Source organism: Rhineura floridana, chromosome 3 (assembly GCF_030035675.1).
Source record: "Rhineura floridana isolate rRhiFlo1 chromosome 3, rRhiFlo1.hap2, whole genome shotgun sequence".
Lineage (NCBI taxonomy): Eukaryota > Metazoa > Chordata > Lepidosauria > Squamata > Rhineuridae > Rhineura > Rhineura floridana.
This window is the reverse complement of record NC_084482.1, coordinates 203,655,729-203,671,607: the sequence shown is the minus strand read 5'-3', so window position 1 is coordinate 203,671,607 and position 15,879 is coordinate 203,655,729. Positions and strand designations below refer to the sequence as shown.

Below are 15,879 nucleotides of genomic sequence, written 5' to 3'. Positions count from 1 at the left end.
GGCAGGTGCCAACGCTGATGGGTTTTTGGCACGTGCTTGAATTTTATTCACCCAGACATTATTTATTAATTATTATTAATAGTAATTAATCCCGTCCTTTCTCCCTGGTTGATAGTCCATCAGGTGGGTATTGGGTACCACCTAACATCCATAGGCAGGAAAAGCAGCTGAACTGCGGGGAGTAGGTCGCCTCAACCACGTGATCTCCCCAGTAGTTTCCGGCCTTGTCATCCTGGGCAGTTGCCCTTTTCCTTTACTCCAAACTTTTCTGCCTCAGCTTCTTTTTATTGTGTGCATTGCTATCTTGGTGTGGTGAGTTTTCTCCCTTTATTAACTGTTCTTATTTTTTTTTTAAAAAACGTACCTTTTTTGCCTCGCCTTTGCCTGTCTCCCGCTTCTTTCTCCCCTCCCTCCACCTGGGCTGTTTGGAGCAGGAGAGAGGGTGGTTTACCTGCTGGGTCGAATTAGAGCCTACTGCTGAAACCAAACAGGGGACTTTGTCTCCCGTTTTCTCTGCTTACCCTTGGTTGTCCTCCGCATCCCAGAAAGGCGTGTGTGCATGAGTGGGATGGAGGCCACTAGCCTTCTGCTGAAGCATTTGCACCCTGACCCCGTGGCAGATGCCTTGAACAGGGTCCGGATATCAACAGTTGGACAGTGGGTTGCTTGTGCGTAAACCTATTGCACCAGCAACGGCAGCAGAGAGTGGGCCAATGTGTGCAAGGCGCTTAAGAAATCCAAGCATCAGGCAGCTTCCCCCTCCACAGCAGCAGAGCGTCTGGCAAAAAAGACAGCTATCATTGCAAACCCAGTCAGCAGTGCGGCACCTGCCATTTTGCACTTGGCTTCCTCAGCAGAGCCCACCGAAAAGACAATGGCCACCATTTTAGACCCAGCTCTCTCAATGGGACCCACCAAAAAGCAAGCGGCCACCATTTTAGGACCTTCTGCGGATGCGTCAACAAACTGAACGGCTGTCATCCAGGCTTCAGCTGTCAACAGTCCAATGGCAGTGGCTACAGCTCCACAGTTTGCCTCTAAGCCAGTGCACGTCTCCTGCCACCCCCGCCAAAAGCTAAAACGACCTACGGTCCATTTTGGGGCTTCCCCCTCCCTTCACATTGGGAGTAGCTGTACCACGGGGCATATTCAGGAGCCCTTGTTAGAGGATGAGCCCATTGCAGACCCAAAGCTCATACGTTTGATTCTCCCACTCCTTCATCAGAGGAGGACTTTGAAGGCTTTACGGAAGCTGGAGGGTCCCATTTACAGCCCCCCGTTTCCACTCAGCCACCCAATGCCTCAGAGGTCGGGGGGGCAATCCTCAGGGCTTGCAACCCTTCCAGTTAACCCCTGAGGCCCTGTCCCATATTTGGGAGGCCCTTATTGGGGCTCTCTACTGAACTCCTAGATCCTACTGTTGCACAGTTCCTGTCTTCCAACCTGAGACCTGTGGCTACAGTATAGGCCACTAAAGCAGCCACTGCACCTGCCACGAATCCAGGGTTGCCAGGTCTTTGCTGCCCAGAGAATTTGTGGGACACCCATCAGAGGAGGAGGACGCACAGTCTCCGGATCCTTTTACAGTCTCCAGGAGCCATCTAGCTAACGTACCACCCAGAGACCCCTGGGCCCATTTTGTGGACCCCAAGTGTGAAGATGAGGACTGGAGTGTAGGCGCAGGGATGGAGGAAGCGTCATCTTCAACCAGCTGTGCTTTGCACAGGCTTATCCAGGCGGACCATTTTTTGCCCCTCCTATTAAAGTCTCTGGCAGCGCTGGATATCAACTCTCCATCACCAGATCCATTACTGGCTCCGTCAAAAGGGGCATCTGTTCTGAAGGCTCCTAAGGCCACTGTTACCACTATTCCGGTTCCTGAAGCGTCTAAGGCAGTAGCTCAGTCTGAATGGCAGGCTCCCCTCCAGACTAGGCGTGTGCCTGCCTTAGCTACACGTTTCTATTAATTGGAACCTGTCTTCATGGACCTGCTCAAAGTCCTTGGCATAGATGGTCCCATATCTGCCTTATTTTCTCTCCCTGTTAATGCACAATTCAAGGACATGTTGGAGTGACGATTAGACTTTTCCTTCTGCAAGACTCCTGAGGCAGCTGCCCTCGCTGTCAGAGTTTCTTGCGTGGCATCTATTTTTTCACAGGAGTCCTTGGTTTGGCTAAATGACTTGTTGGACCCTGCATCTCAGGACCTCAGCAGGGACCCTAACAGAGTCCGCACAACAATCCTCAAGCTCTGCAGAGCAGCAGCTTTTGTCTCAGACACCACTCTGGATGCAGTCCAGTTCCTTACAAGGTCCATTGCTGCACAGATCGTTGCAAGACACACGTTGTGACTGCGCCACTGGGACGCCGATTCAGGAGCATGGGTCAGTTTGTCTTCTGCCCCGTATGTAGGGCTGAAACATTTTGGGGATCAGGCCCTCCAGGATGTCCTGGTAGACCCAAAGGAAGAGTGCAAACCTTTCTTGGCTACTCTGCACCAGGATGAGCAAATACCTTTTTGCTGTTATGCCCCCTACCATTCATCCTTCCAGACTGTTTTGCCAAAGGCAAGAGGTTCGGGGATTTCAAAGGCAAGGAACACACTTGTGGAGAAGATTTACAGCGTTTATTTGAAAGCAGCTGGTGTTTAACAGCAGGCAAGGCATAAAAAAGAATACAAGCAGCTACACAGCACAGATCATCGTACGTTCTCTTTTCAGTTGTCAGGAACCCCAGATAACTGACAACAGAGAGATCCCAGATGGCCAATAGGTACACAGCACCACTTCAGCTAAGGTCTGTGTTGATGCTCCCTATACAGAATTTAGGGAGCCTTATTTATACTAAAAGCGCACCTTGACCTGGGTGCAGGTTTGCACCTGTGATTTTAATTAGCTATACCTGTTGGGATGTTTTTAATTTGGGACTCACGCTTCTGTCTTTGTTTATCCATCCTATTGGTCAGTGTCCTTGAGCCTTGTAGCAGCATAATTCATAGCACCTGCTTTGAAGGCCAAGTTCCCAGCCCTTAGCAGTGTGTGAAAACATCTTCGCTAACAAGCTATTGGCATCCACTGTCCTTTTTGGCCAATTAAGGGCCTCTCCTTACCTCATCCGTGTTACATAAACAGAGCCTCCCAGACTTCTGTACTGTTGTATACCACATAGGCAGGGTGAGAAAGCATGCCAAGAGGCCCACCTGGCTGGAATGAAGGGGCATGAGATAGGAGCCTGAGACAGGGGAATCGAGCATGCCATTCTAAACCTCGTTACATCGAAATGTCTTCCGAAATTATTTTCCCATACACAGCCCTTCCAGTCCTTTCACCCCAATAGTTCATCAGGGAGAGGATGCAATTACAAACCTAGTCAGCACAACTGGTCCCGAAACCGAAAGAAAGTCATCAAAAAGAAATAAAGTCATCTTAGTTAGTCTCCCTCTCTGTGCCTTGTGGTAGGGAATAAGAAACCAGAGGAACATGTGTTTATAACACTTTCCTGTCAGCCTCTCTGATCATTCTCAAGAGTGTTGAAAGCCATTTTGTTTTCCGCAGAGCAGGCAGAAATCCGTGGTGTGTGTTTACACACACATTTATTCGTTCTCACTGTACTCGGCTATCCCTTTCTACAGCATAAGCTGACCACTTAATGAATGCGCCCACCTTAAGATGACGCACATATTTAATTTGCCCTTAATGTGCGTCCAAGAATTTGTAAAGCCCAATTCTTTGCCGATTTACTCGGAAGCAAACCGCTGGATTCCATGACATTTACTTCCAAATAAGCCGGCATATGGGATTCCCTTGGCTATCAACCTGAGAGGCATGCAGCCCCGATCCCAGACTGCTTTACTTGGAAGCAAGTCCCGCAGGATTCAGTGACATTCGCTCCCAAATAAGCATGCATATAGGATTGCCCTGGCTGCAATGCAGCCTTGTTACGCGGAAGTAAATCCCACTGAATTCAATGGTACAGTACTTGCTTCCGGGTATTAAGTGTGTGTCCAGTTTTCTCTTGCGTCCGAACAGTTTTTTTTGGGGGGGGGGAGGAAGACGCTGCAAGTATTCAGTCGCTCAATAGAGGGCGATGGTGGAGCCTCGTCTGTCTCTGCAGCTCCGCCATTAAATCAGAGGCGGAGAGAAAGCGGGGGGGAGACCGAGGGATAAGGTCCTGGGAGCTGTAAGTAACATCCCGCTTTCCCGTTTGCGGGGAGGAGGGTGTCCCGAAGGCGCTCCTCTTCAGACAGGCCCGCTGGGCTGAGCTCCGCGGAGCTGATCCGCCTAAAGGAGTGAGTTGGAGTGAGGAAAAGGTGAGAGTCATACCCGTCTTCTCGTCGCTTCCGGGACGGGGGAAGACTTCATAGAGCTCTGTGGGGATGGTGGAGGCAGGAGCATCACGTGGCTGCAGGCGAGAGGGGGAGGTCGGAGCAGGGTTGTCTTCTTAAGTCACACTCAGCCTCAGTCCCCCCCCCCATCTACAGTATAGGGGAATAAAAGAACGCTGGACTAGATTGCAACAAGGTTGTCGTCCCATCCCCGAAACTTTCGCCCCAAAACTGCAAGTCAAACTCTGTTTCAGCGTGGGTAGAAGCCACTGTCACTCAGGTTCGCCGTCCCGATCCTCAATAGTGGGATAGTAACGCCAGATTATAATCTTCTTGCAAACCACACTCAGCTCCTGCTCCTCTCGAAATATGGCCATAAATAAGAGAGTTATTGTAAACCACTTGCCTCAGCCGCTTATCCCGAGTTGGAATCCTGGGAACTGTGGTTTGTTAAGGGTTCTGGGATTTATAGCTCTGGGAGGGATAAACTACAGCGCCCAGGAATCTTGGGGTGGTGGTGAGGGAGTGAGGCATGCTTGTGAAAGCGGTATAAATGTGCTTTAAATGTATGGTGTGGGTGTGACCTTTGAATGGGTGGAGGAGCCGTGAGTTAAAGGGAGCTTGGTGGACAAGAAAAAGTGAATCCAGGACAGTTATGGAGAGACAATGGAGGAATTGAAAGGGGAGTTCCTCAACTCTCAAGCAGAGAGAACAGCTGCTGGGGGGCCACAGGATTCCTTATTCCTAAGGGAGGGCAGAGGGTTACTTTTCTTCAAGCTATTAGAGCCATAGGTCGATGGCACCAATTGCCTCAGGAGGTGGTGGTTGTGAGGCGTCCTTCCCTGGCTCTCCCTGTCAGGTTCCTACCTGCTCGTGGCTACTGCCTGTCACTAGGCACCACCAGGGACTCCACCAGTCCGGACCGCTCTCTCTTATGGTTTCCCTATCCGCTCTAGCACAGATCTCAACAGATCCCCCTGCTAAGCAACCCCCAGTAACGTCCCAATACTAGTATTCCCAGAGACTCTGAATACTGGTATTGTTACTCTCTTCACCGCTGCCACCATTTGTTACAGTTCCCCTTCAGCCTTGGTCATTACCTTACCCTCCCTTCTGGTCTGTGAAACCCCAGCCAAGGATCAGGCCTTTGGTAAACCAAATTAAGTATTTATTACAGATAACAAAGCTAACAAGATTAACAAGATTTCTTCTTAAGGCATATAAGCATATGGTTTTACTCAATACTAATCCGAACTCCACCTCCCTCCTTCTTCACGCTCTCCTGGCAAACAACTCTCTCAAACCCCACCAAGCAATCCACTCTTTCTCTTCTCCCCCCCCCATTCCACTCTCACTCTTCCTTTTATACATTCAGCCATTTTAAACACTCAGCCAATCATCTCGCATTCTACTGCCCATTCACTCCCCCTCTTTCACTCCACTTACCATGTATCTTCTAAAACAACAACACTTACCATATATACATTAGTATAGGGACATCACAGTGGGCTCTCCAACACTGGAGGAATTTCAGAGAAAGCTGGACAGCCGTCTGCACTGAGTAGGGGTTTGGACTCGATGGCCTTAGAGGCCCCTTCCAACTCTACGAGTCTGTGAAAGCCTCGCCACTTCTTCCATCAAGGCTTTGGGTGACCCCATAATATCTTCACTTCCCAGCCAAAAGGCAGCCCAAGTCGGTGTCCATGTATTTCCTGTGTTTCATCCATTCTTGTCATCCTTGCCACTCTCCCATCCGCACCCCTGCCACTCTCCCATCCGCACCCCACAACAATGGGAATTTAGGAATTACTGGAAGCTTCCTTATACCGAGTCAGACCATGGGTCTGTCTAGCTCAATATTGTCTACGCTGACTGGCAGTGGCTCTCCATGGTTTCAAGCAGGGGACGTTCTCCGAGCCCTACCTGGGGATGCTGGGGATTGAACCTGGGACCTTCTGCATGCAAAGCAGATGTTCTGCCACCACTGAGCTACCTTAACAATTTGGTTTGTCAGCTCCTCTGGGCAGTTGGGCCCAGCCAAGCTGAGGAAGCAGGCTGTGTTAGCTCGCCTGTCCTTCTGAGGTAGCCAAAACTTGCACCAAATATAAAGAGAGATTAAGGTTATACATTTAAAGTATATGGCTTCCGCAAAGAATCTTGGGAACTGTAGTTTGTTAAGGGTGCTGTGAATGGTAGCTCTGTGAGAGGCAGTCTCATAGAATAGTGGAGTTGGAAGGGGCCTGTAAGGCTATCAACTCCAACCCCCTGCTCAATGCAGGAATCCATCTTAAAGCATAGGTAGGGATGGAAGGATCTGTCAATCTTGGTTCTCTCACTTGCTGATTATTCCAGTCTTAAATTCAGTTATCGCAAACTGCTGCAGAAATGTGGATATTTTTGGTAAAAAACCCTCATGAAAATTCTTCAGCATTTTCCTCCTAATAAACACATTTTTTAAACACGAATAAAAAAGTCTTACCATACATGGAGCAAGAAACGCCAGATGTCCAAGCTGGATTTAGAAAAGGAAGAGGTACCAGAGATCATATCGCAAACATATGTTGGATAATGGAACGGACCAAGGAATTTCAAAAGAAAATCACTCTGTGCTTTATAGATTACAGCAAAGCCTTTGATTGTGTAGATCATGAAATACTGTGGAATGCTTTAAAAGAAATGGGGGTGCCACCGCATCTGATTGTCCTGATGTGCAACCTGTACTCTGGACAAGAGGGCACTGTAAGGACAGAATATGGAGAAACCAATTGGTCCCCATCGGAAAGGGTGTGAGACAGGGATGTATTTTATCACCCTGTTTGTTTAATCTATATGCACAACATATCATAAGGAAAGCAGGATTGGACCAAGATGGAGGAAAATTGGAGGGAGCAATAATTTAACATATGCAGATGAAATACTACTAGCAGAAACCAGTAATGATTTGAAATGAATGCTGATGAAAATTAAAGAGGAAAGTACAAAAGCAGGACTACAGCTGAATGTCAAGAAGACTAAAGTAACGACAACAGATTTATGTAACTCTAAAGTTGACAACGAGGACATTGAACTTGTCAAGGATTATCAATACCTCGGCACAGTCATTAACCAAAATAGAGACAGTAGTCAAGAATTTAGAAGAAGGCTAGGACTGGGGAGGGCAGCTGTGAGAGAACTAGAAAAGGTCCTCAAATGCAAAGATGTATCACTGAACACCAAAGTCAGGATCATTCAGACCATGGTTTTCCAAATCTCTATGTATGGATGTGAAAGTTGGACAGTGAAAAAAGTGGATAAAAGAAAAAATAACTCATTTGAAATGTGGTGTTGGAGGAGAACTTCACAGATACCAAGGACCGTGAAAAAGAGAAATAATTGGGTGTTAGAACAATTTAAACCAGAACTATCATTAGAAGCTAAAATGATGAAACAGGTTATCATACTTTGGACATTTAATGAGAAGACATGATTCACCAGAAAAGACAATAACGCTGGGGAAAACGAAAGGGAGAAGAGAGGAAGGCCAGCCAACCAGAGATGAATTGACTCCATAAAGGAAGGCCCAGACCTGAACTTACAAGATGTGAACAGGGTGGTTTATAACAGATGCTGTTGGAGGTCACTGATTCATAGGGTCACCATAAGTCTGTGTTCGTTTTTTATGCACCCTTTCTCCTAATATGTGCGTTTTTGAAAATATAGTTTGGTTGGAGAACTGCATCACCAAATCTGGGCAAATTTAAAAGAACGGCTGTCTTTCAGTTCTCATAAACTTTCAGAAAGTGCAGAAGTGATAGATTTCAACTTTAAATGCAAACTGAATCAAATTCCCCCCCAAAAAATTCCCTTCCCCCAATCACTAGGGAGGGATAAGCTATAGTTGTCAGGATTCTTCGGTGGAAGCTGTGTGCTTTAAATGTGTGGTGTGGATGTGACCTAACCCCCCCTCTCTTGTGGTAAAGGCTGCGTGTGAGCAAAGTTGTCCCACTAAGACCACAACACAAAAGCATACCAAACCCTTTCAGTGATGAAAGCAAGTGAGGTGGTGGAGGAAATGGCAGTTGGGTGACAGTTGAAAGTGGCAGTTGGCCTTGAGAAGGGCAGTTGGCTGTTCAACACCAAAGAGTTTGTGGGAGAAAAGGGAATGACAGACTAAAAGAGTCAAAGTTTCTTGGACTGAGGTGAAAACATAGCCTTAGAAAGATAGGGAAGGCAGTAAGTCATAGGGAATAATGGAGAAATTGTAAAAACATGGTGGGGGGGAAGGAGGGCTAACATCTAAGGAAGGGAAGAGAGAAAAGATCCTCTCAGAAAAATATTCCTCAGTATCTGTTTCAAGTTATACAATGGAAAGAGCCCTGTTCCTTTTTACTAGAAAGGCCAAAAATGGAAACGGACTGCCTTCAAGTCGATTCTGACTTATGGCGACCCTATGAACAGGGTTTTCATGGTAAGCGGTATTCAGAGGGGGTTTACCATTGCCTCCCTCTGAGGCTGAGAGGCAGTGACTGGCCCAAGGTCACCCAGTGAGCTTCATGGCTGTGTGGGGATTTGAACCCTAGTCTCCCAGGTCGTAGTCCAGCACTGTAACTACTGTGCCACACTGGCTCTCAAGGTTTATTTATTTTCAACACAGTATTTTAACTGGTGATCATCTATTTGCACAGCACTTCCCAGAGCAGATTCACCAGTGTCACCACACACCTTTTTTGGTATTTGTGTGACTCACTTTCAAAACTGCAGGTGGATGTGGAGTTACAGGTTTGTATCCAGTGTTAGTCATACTGAGGCCCGTCTACACTATACATTTAGAGCACTATTACACCACCTTAAACAGTCATGGCTTCCACCCCAGAATCCTGGGAACAGTAGCTTGTTAAGGGTGCTGAGAGTGAATTGGGGGGGGGGTCCCCTCACGGACAACAATTCCCAGGGTGATTTAACAATCAATCTCTGCCCTGGGAACTCTTGAGAAATGTAGCTCTGAGAGGGAAATCAGGATCTCTCCTAACAACCCTCAGCACCCTTAACAACTATAGTTCCCAGGATTCTTTGGGTGATGCCATGGCTGCTAAAGTTGTGTAATAGTGCTTTAAATGTATAATGAGGATAGGGCCAAAGTATCCTGGATCCATGTTCTTAATGGCCTTGAAAATAAATACAAGAACCTTGAAGCTGGCCCAGTAGCGTGTGGGCAGCCAGTGCAAGCTTTTTAGCACAGGAGTTATGTGCTGGTGATTGTTGTGGGGGTTGATATTCCACTTTATCTATGGGAGTGGAAGAGAATGCATTGTTGGGGTTCCTGTCCCCCAAGAGTGGGGACACTTTGGCCCTCCAGATGTTGCTCATATTTCCTTTTTAGTTTTTTCCCCTGGTGTCCTCATGTTGTATGTGTTGTCTTTTTCATTCAGGAAGAAGCTCAACTTAGGAGCACCCTCAGAGAATGACCTTGGAACGCTGGGGCCCTTGACCATTAGAGCTCTTTTGTCACTGAGTAAATCTGGTCCCCCCTGAGGTATCTCATTGGAGTGCTAGAAGACCAAAAAAGAAGCCATAACAGTCATTTCTTCTTTTTCGGGGGTTGAGAGCAAAGGCCTATATATCTATGCTCTCTACTTCCAGAATCGAGTGTGGATTTGAGAGGGAAAACAATGGCGGCCCAAAAGTCTACAGGGCCAAGACCAGAAGGAGCAGCAAAACCCACAAATGCAGTTCAGCCGGAATGTATGACTGAGCGACGAGAATGGGGAGCACTGCAACAGCGCTGGGAAGCCCAGTGGCAGGCTTTCCTGAAGACCCTGCAGTCTCCTCACTCGACATGGGAATACCCAGGGATGCCTGAGTCTGCCCCCTGGGAAGACGCCAAGGCCTTCCTGGCCTCCTTCGAGCAAGTGGCCAAAGCCTGCTGGTGGCCTAGAGGAGAGTGGGCTGCCCTGCTCCTGCCAGCCCTAAGCGGGGAAGCGGAAGAGGCCTTCAGGAGCCTGGAAGCCGGAGATCAGGAGGACTATGGGAAGGTGAAGGCGGCCATCTTGCGAGGGGATGCCCTGAAGATGGAGGCTCAGCGCCAGCGCTTCAGGCAATTCTGCTGCGAGGAGGTGGAGGACCCCCGAAGGGTCTACAGCCAGCTGCAGGAGCTTTGCCACCAGTGGCTGAAGCCGGAGAGGCGCAGCAAGGAGCAGATCCTGGAGCTGCTGATCCTGGAGCAGTTCCTGGCCAGCCTCCCGCCGGAACTGCAGGGCTGGATCCGAGCAGGCGGGCCAGAGACGTGTTCCCAGGCGGTGGCCCTGGCGGAGGAGTTCCTGAGGAGCCAGCAGGAGGCCAAGACTGGGGAGTGGCAGGTGAGGAGTTAATGTTTAATTCCCCGAGTCGTTTAAGAGGATGGAAACTATAGACTGGCTGTTGGAACTACTACTACTACTACTACTACTACTACTACTACTATTATTATTATTATTATTATTATTATTATTATTATTATATCCCGCCCTTCCTCCCAAAGGAGCCCAGGGTGGCAGACATATAAAAAAATTAACAAGAAAAAGAAAAACATACTAAAAATTGTTAAAAACATTCTAAAACACAGTTGAAGATACTGTAAAACACAGTTAAAATGTTCTAAACCACAGCTTAAAAACATTCTTTTATCAGTGATGTTCAAGTTGCCAGGAACAGTTCCCTTCAGTCATCCAACGCCTGGGTAAACAGGAATGTTTTCAAATTCCTCCTGAAAGTTGCTAGTGATGGAGACAGATGCACCCCACTGGGGAGGGCATTCCAATGGGGACCCATCACTGAAATGGCCCAGTCATGGGTCAGTGCCAACTAGGCAGCACTCGGTGGTGCCACTGTCAGACTCCCTCCTGACATCACAGCCACCAACAAGGCCTCGCCTGATGATCATAGGGTCCAGCATGTTTGATGCTGGGGAAGGTGCTCTTTTAGATACTTGGGTCCCAAGTAGGGTTGCCAGGTCGGAACCATCCAAAAACCTGAGAAAATGGGGGCGGGCCCTAGTGACGTCACGGGACGGGCCCTAGTGACGTCACGGGGCGGGCCCTAGTGACGTCACGGGGCGGGCCCTAGTGACGTCACGGGGCGGGCCCTAGTGACGTCACGGGGCGGGCCCTAGTGACGTCATGAAGCATGATACATTGTATCAACCACGCTTGCGTGCAGCATACCATTAAAAAAAAAAATTCTGATTGGAAATTAAAATAGAAATCTTACCTAAAAGAGGTCCAGCTGAAGTGACAAGGTCATTCCTTCTCACCATCTTAGGGAGTATGGATGGAAAATGGAAATGGAATGCCTTCAAGTCGATCCCAACTTTTGGTGACCCTATGAATAGGGTTTTCATGGTAAGAGGTATTCAGAGGTGGTTTACCATTGCCTTCCTCTGACTTTGGACACATATACTTTGGACACATAATGAGAAGACATGATTCATTAGAAAAGACAATAATACTGGGGAAAACAGAAGGGAGTAGAAAAAGAGGAAGACCAAACAAGAGATGGATTGATTCCATAAAGGAAGCCAGAGACCTGAACTTGCAAGATCTGAACAGGGTGGTTTATGACAGATGCTATTGGGGTCGCTGATTCATAGGGTCACCATAAGTTGAAATTGACTTGAAGGCACATTAACAACAACAACTGAATTAAAGATACAAAAAAGGAAAGTGGAAGGTGTTTTATTTTATTTTTTACAGCCTGGAGAAGTGGTAAGAGGTAAAGTCAGGAATGAATGCATTTTTTTAATGAACAAGATAGCATGTTGAACTATCTTGTAAAAATGAACTAAGAGTGCTTGCAGCAGCTATGCTAATGCAGAGTGAGCCAGTTGTTATCTGCATGGTGCTATGAAGTCAGTTGTATGTTAACTGTATGCTCATGCAACAGATGGTATAGCACAGTGGGGAGGAGAGCCTGGCTGGGAGTCCAGAGTCTATGAGTTCAAATCCCCACTCGTGTCTCCTGGATGTCAAGGGCCAGCTAAAGATCACCCCCACAGTGAGTGGCTCAGGGATTATGTGCCCTGCCACCTGTGGGCAAGGTGCATAGTCGCAAGGAGCCGTTTCCCCCAGCTGGCAGTTGCGGACAAGGAAGGGACTGGCTTGTGCAGCTGTGGCAAGCTGAGCAGGCCCTAGCCAGGTGGGGAGTACTAGCCTTAGATGGTAAACCGCCTCTGAATACCGCTTACCATGAAATCCCTATTCATAGGGTAGCCATAAGTCGGAATCGACTTGAAGGCAGTCCATTTCCATTTCCATGCATATAATTAAACAGATGCAGTCAAGTTTTTGGACTTTATTGTGATTGCTGACCAAGCAGGATAGGGCTCATGGGAGTTTTAGTACAATATCTGGAGGATGCTACTTTGGCTGCCTTTGGGATAATAGATGGCAGCCTTAAGTCTGAAATGGTGTTTGGAATTCTGTAGAGACCAGCCAGTACACATTATGTCATAAGGCCAATTCTTAACCATTTGGCTGTGGCAGTTACCTGAAATTGCTCTTTCGTGGGCTCTCACAAACACCACCAAGCTTTTCTTTCAAAACAGACCAGCTTGTTTAAGTACATACAAAGAATAAAAAAGGAAGTCAACTGACAAGAACAAGACACTTTTTTTCTAAGCAAAATTGATCAAAGAAAAAAAGTATGCTTGTGTGTGTGCCTGTGCGTTTGTGTGTAACACACACACACACACACACACACACACTTACATGTAGCATAGAATCACAGAGCTAGAAGGGGCCTTTTAGTCCTAGTCTAAGCCCCTGCTGGAAGTCCAAAACCCAGAACAAGATCAGGTCTGTTCGCTTAAATTGCCACATTAGAGACTTAATGAGACAACACGAGTCAGTTTAATGGGAACTTTCCCACAACAGGGTGACCATATGCTTAGATCTGATAGACCTGAAGCAGCTGACAATTTAGGGCAGACTTCCCCAGCTTGGTGCCCTCCAGATGTTAGCTGGTGGCAGCTGTATGCCCAAAGATATCTGGAAGGCACCAGGTTGGGGAAGGCTGCTTTGGGGAGATGGGAAATGTGCAGAAAAATGGAACAATGGCACACATTCCTATTTGTTGTCATTTCAATCTCACTCCCACATCCTGTCAAGAAAAGACAATTACATGATGATTCTGTCCGTTTCCAGCAGTGCAATTATCCAGAGGAAATAGTAAGAAACTGAGGATTAGGGCCAAACTCTCTCTTTCTCTCTCCAGCCTCTCTCTCTTTCTCTCTCTCCAGCATCTCTCTCTTTCTCCAGCATCGCTCTCTTTCTCTCTCTCTCTCTCTCTCTCTCTCTCTCTCTCTCTCTCTCTCTCTCTCTCTCTCTCTCTCTCTCTTCTCTCTCCAGCATCTCTCTCTTTTTCTCTCTCTCTTTCTCTCTCTTTCTCCAGCATCACTCTCTTTCTCTCTCTCTCTCTCTCTCTCCAGCATCTCTCTCTTTCTCTCTCTCTCTCAGCATCTTTCTCTTTCTCCAGCATCTCTCTCTTTCTCCAGCATCGCTCTCTCTCTCTCTCTCTCCAGCATCTCTCTCTCTCTCTCAGCATCTCTCTCTTTCTCCAGCATCGCTCTCTTTCTCTCTCTCTCTCTCTCCAGCATCTCTCTCTTTCTCTCTCTCTCTCAGCATCACTCTCTTTCTCCAGCATCGCTCTCTTTCTCCAGCATCGCTCTCTTTCTCCAGCATCGCTCTCTTTCTCTCTCTCTCTCTCTCTCTCCAGCATCGCTCTCTTTCTCCAGCATCTCTCTCTTTCTCCAGCATCTCTCTCTTTCTCTCCAGCATCTCTCTCTTTCTCCAGCCTCTCTCTTTCTCTCTCTCCAGCAACTCTCTCTTTCTCCAGCATCTCTCTCTTTCTCTCTCTCCAGCATCTCTCTCTTTCTCCAGCCTCTCTCTTTATCTCTCTTTCTCCAGCATCTCTCTCTTTCTCCAGCCTCTCTCTCTTCCTCTCTCTCTCTCCAGCCTGCTACCCACAGCAGCAGTGGACGCCGGACAGGGCCAGCTCCTTCTTAGCTCCGAGGACGCCCGGCCGCTTCACCCCTCGTGCTGTGGGCGCCGCTGGGCGGCAGCGGCCGTGATGCGCTCCTCAGCCAGAGACGCTGCGGCCGCCGCCGCCACTGCCGAGCTCCATCGCGGCCACTCCCGCCCAGCGGCGCCCACAGCAGGAGGGAGAATGACAGCACCGCGCTCGCCTGACTGGCCTTTTAAGCAGCGCCCGCCTCGCGCGCCCAGGGCCAGCCCCTCGTTGCCGCTCCCCGCCCGCCCCTGTCCAAGACAGGCTGCTGCCTGGGAAGACAGAGCCCGGCCCCGGCGGCACCAGCTCTCCCTGCCTCAATGACAAAGGGCGGGAAGGTGGCCAATGAAAAGCCGGAGATCATCCAGTTTAAGCAAAGTCTTGCCGGAGGCTGGAGACGGCCCCTTTTTCCCTGAAACTCCGGCCAAAAACCGGAGACCTGGCAACCCTAGTCCCAAGCCATCTAGGGCTTTATATGCTGGTACTAACACAGCACTTTTAGGGCCAGTGTCCCATCGGGCTGCCCCATTTACCAGCTTAGCAGCACCATTCTGCACTCTCTACAGCCTCTGGACCATCTTCAGGGGCAGCCCCATGTACAGCACATTACATAAGTCCATCTGTGGTTGTTAGTAATCTGTGGTACTTAGATTTAAAAATGAATAAGCTGGCCCTCAATATTCTGTAGGTCCTGGAATTCACCGAGTACAGATCTTTGCCAGGATTACATTTGTGTGGGGGTTTTTTTGTTACTCAGGAGTTAGTGGGTTCTTCTTCACTGTTTAAGCAGCGGCTGAGCAGCCATCGGCCAGGAATGCTGTCTGTATGCATTTGTCAGTTTGTATAAAGCATTTAAACAAATGCTTTAAACCTCTGCCTGCCCCCCAAGTATGCAGAAACCACTACCTTATTTTGGGGTGGCCCTGTCGCATTCCAATTTTATGGAACCACCCAAGTTCACTGTTAAATGTTTTGTGTTAAGTGTTTGCGTGTGTGTGTTTTATTGGAATTGCTAGTATTATACATGCCGAACACATTATGGCAGAAAGATACTGTACCAAACAGGTTTTATTTATTTATTTATTTATACATATATTTGTAAACGGCTATTTCATTGAAAACATCAGAGCGGTTTACAACAACTGTACAATAAAAACATTAAAAATACAATAAAAACAAAGGTCAACTATTGCAAAAAGATGGGGGGGGCGTGGCTTGGCCTGGAGCTGAATGGAAGCAAGGTAGATTAGCTCCAACAGCTAAAGGTGGCAGAATCGAGCGATCAAATGTTTAAAAATAAACTATTACAAAAAGACAACATCTTGCCTGTATAACCCTGGTGGAACAGAAAGTTTAAAAGTTCTAACTTTTAAACACCTTGTCAGCAGGTGTTTAAAAGTTAAAACAGAAGGCACCGGCTGATAAAGTATGATTCCCTTCTCTATCCAAGATCAATGACAATGACGTTGAAAACAGTCATAATTATTGCTTTTTGACACGGCTTCCCCCACCAAAAACAATCTGATACAGTTTATTTT

The 15,879-nt window shown here is 47.8% G+C and overlaps 1 protein-coding gene across 4 annotated transcripts in view; it reads left to right on the top strand.

The window, feature by feature from the left end:
• Positions 1-4,053: 4,053 nt before the first annotated feature.
• Positions 4,054-15,879, top strand: part of LOC133381202 (zinc finger protein 250-like) — a 38,532-nt gene continuing 26,706 nt past the window's right edge. Inside the window, exons 1-2 of one of the 4 annotated variants that reach the window (XM_061619923.1) lie at positions 4,054-4,309; positions 9,733-10,659. In XM_061619923.1, the coding sequence (XP_061475907.1) occupies positions 9,973-10,659 (687 nt within the window). In that variant the 5' untranslated portion in view covers positions 4,054-4,309; positions 9,733-9,972. Of the gene's footprint in view, positions 4,310-4,464; positions 4,605-9,732; positions 10,660-15,879 lie in introns of those variants that run through there. The other 3 variants (XM_061619922.1, XM_061619920.1, XM_061619921.1) reach the window with 3 other exon arrangements.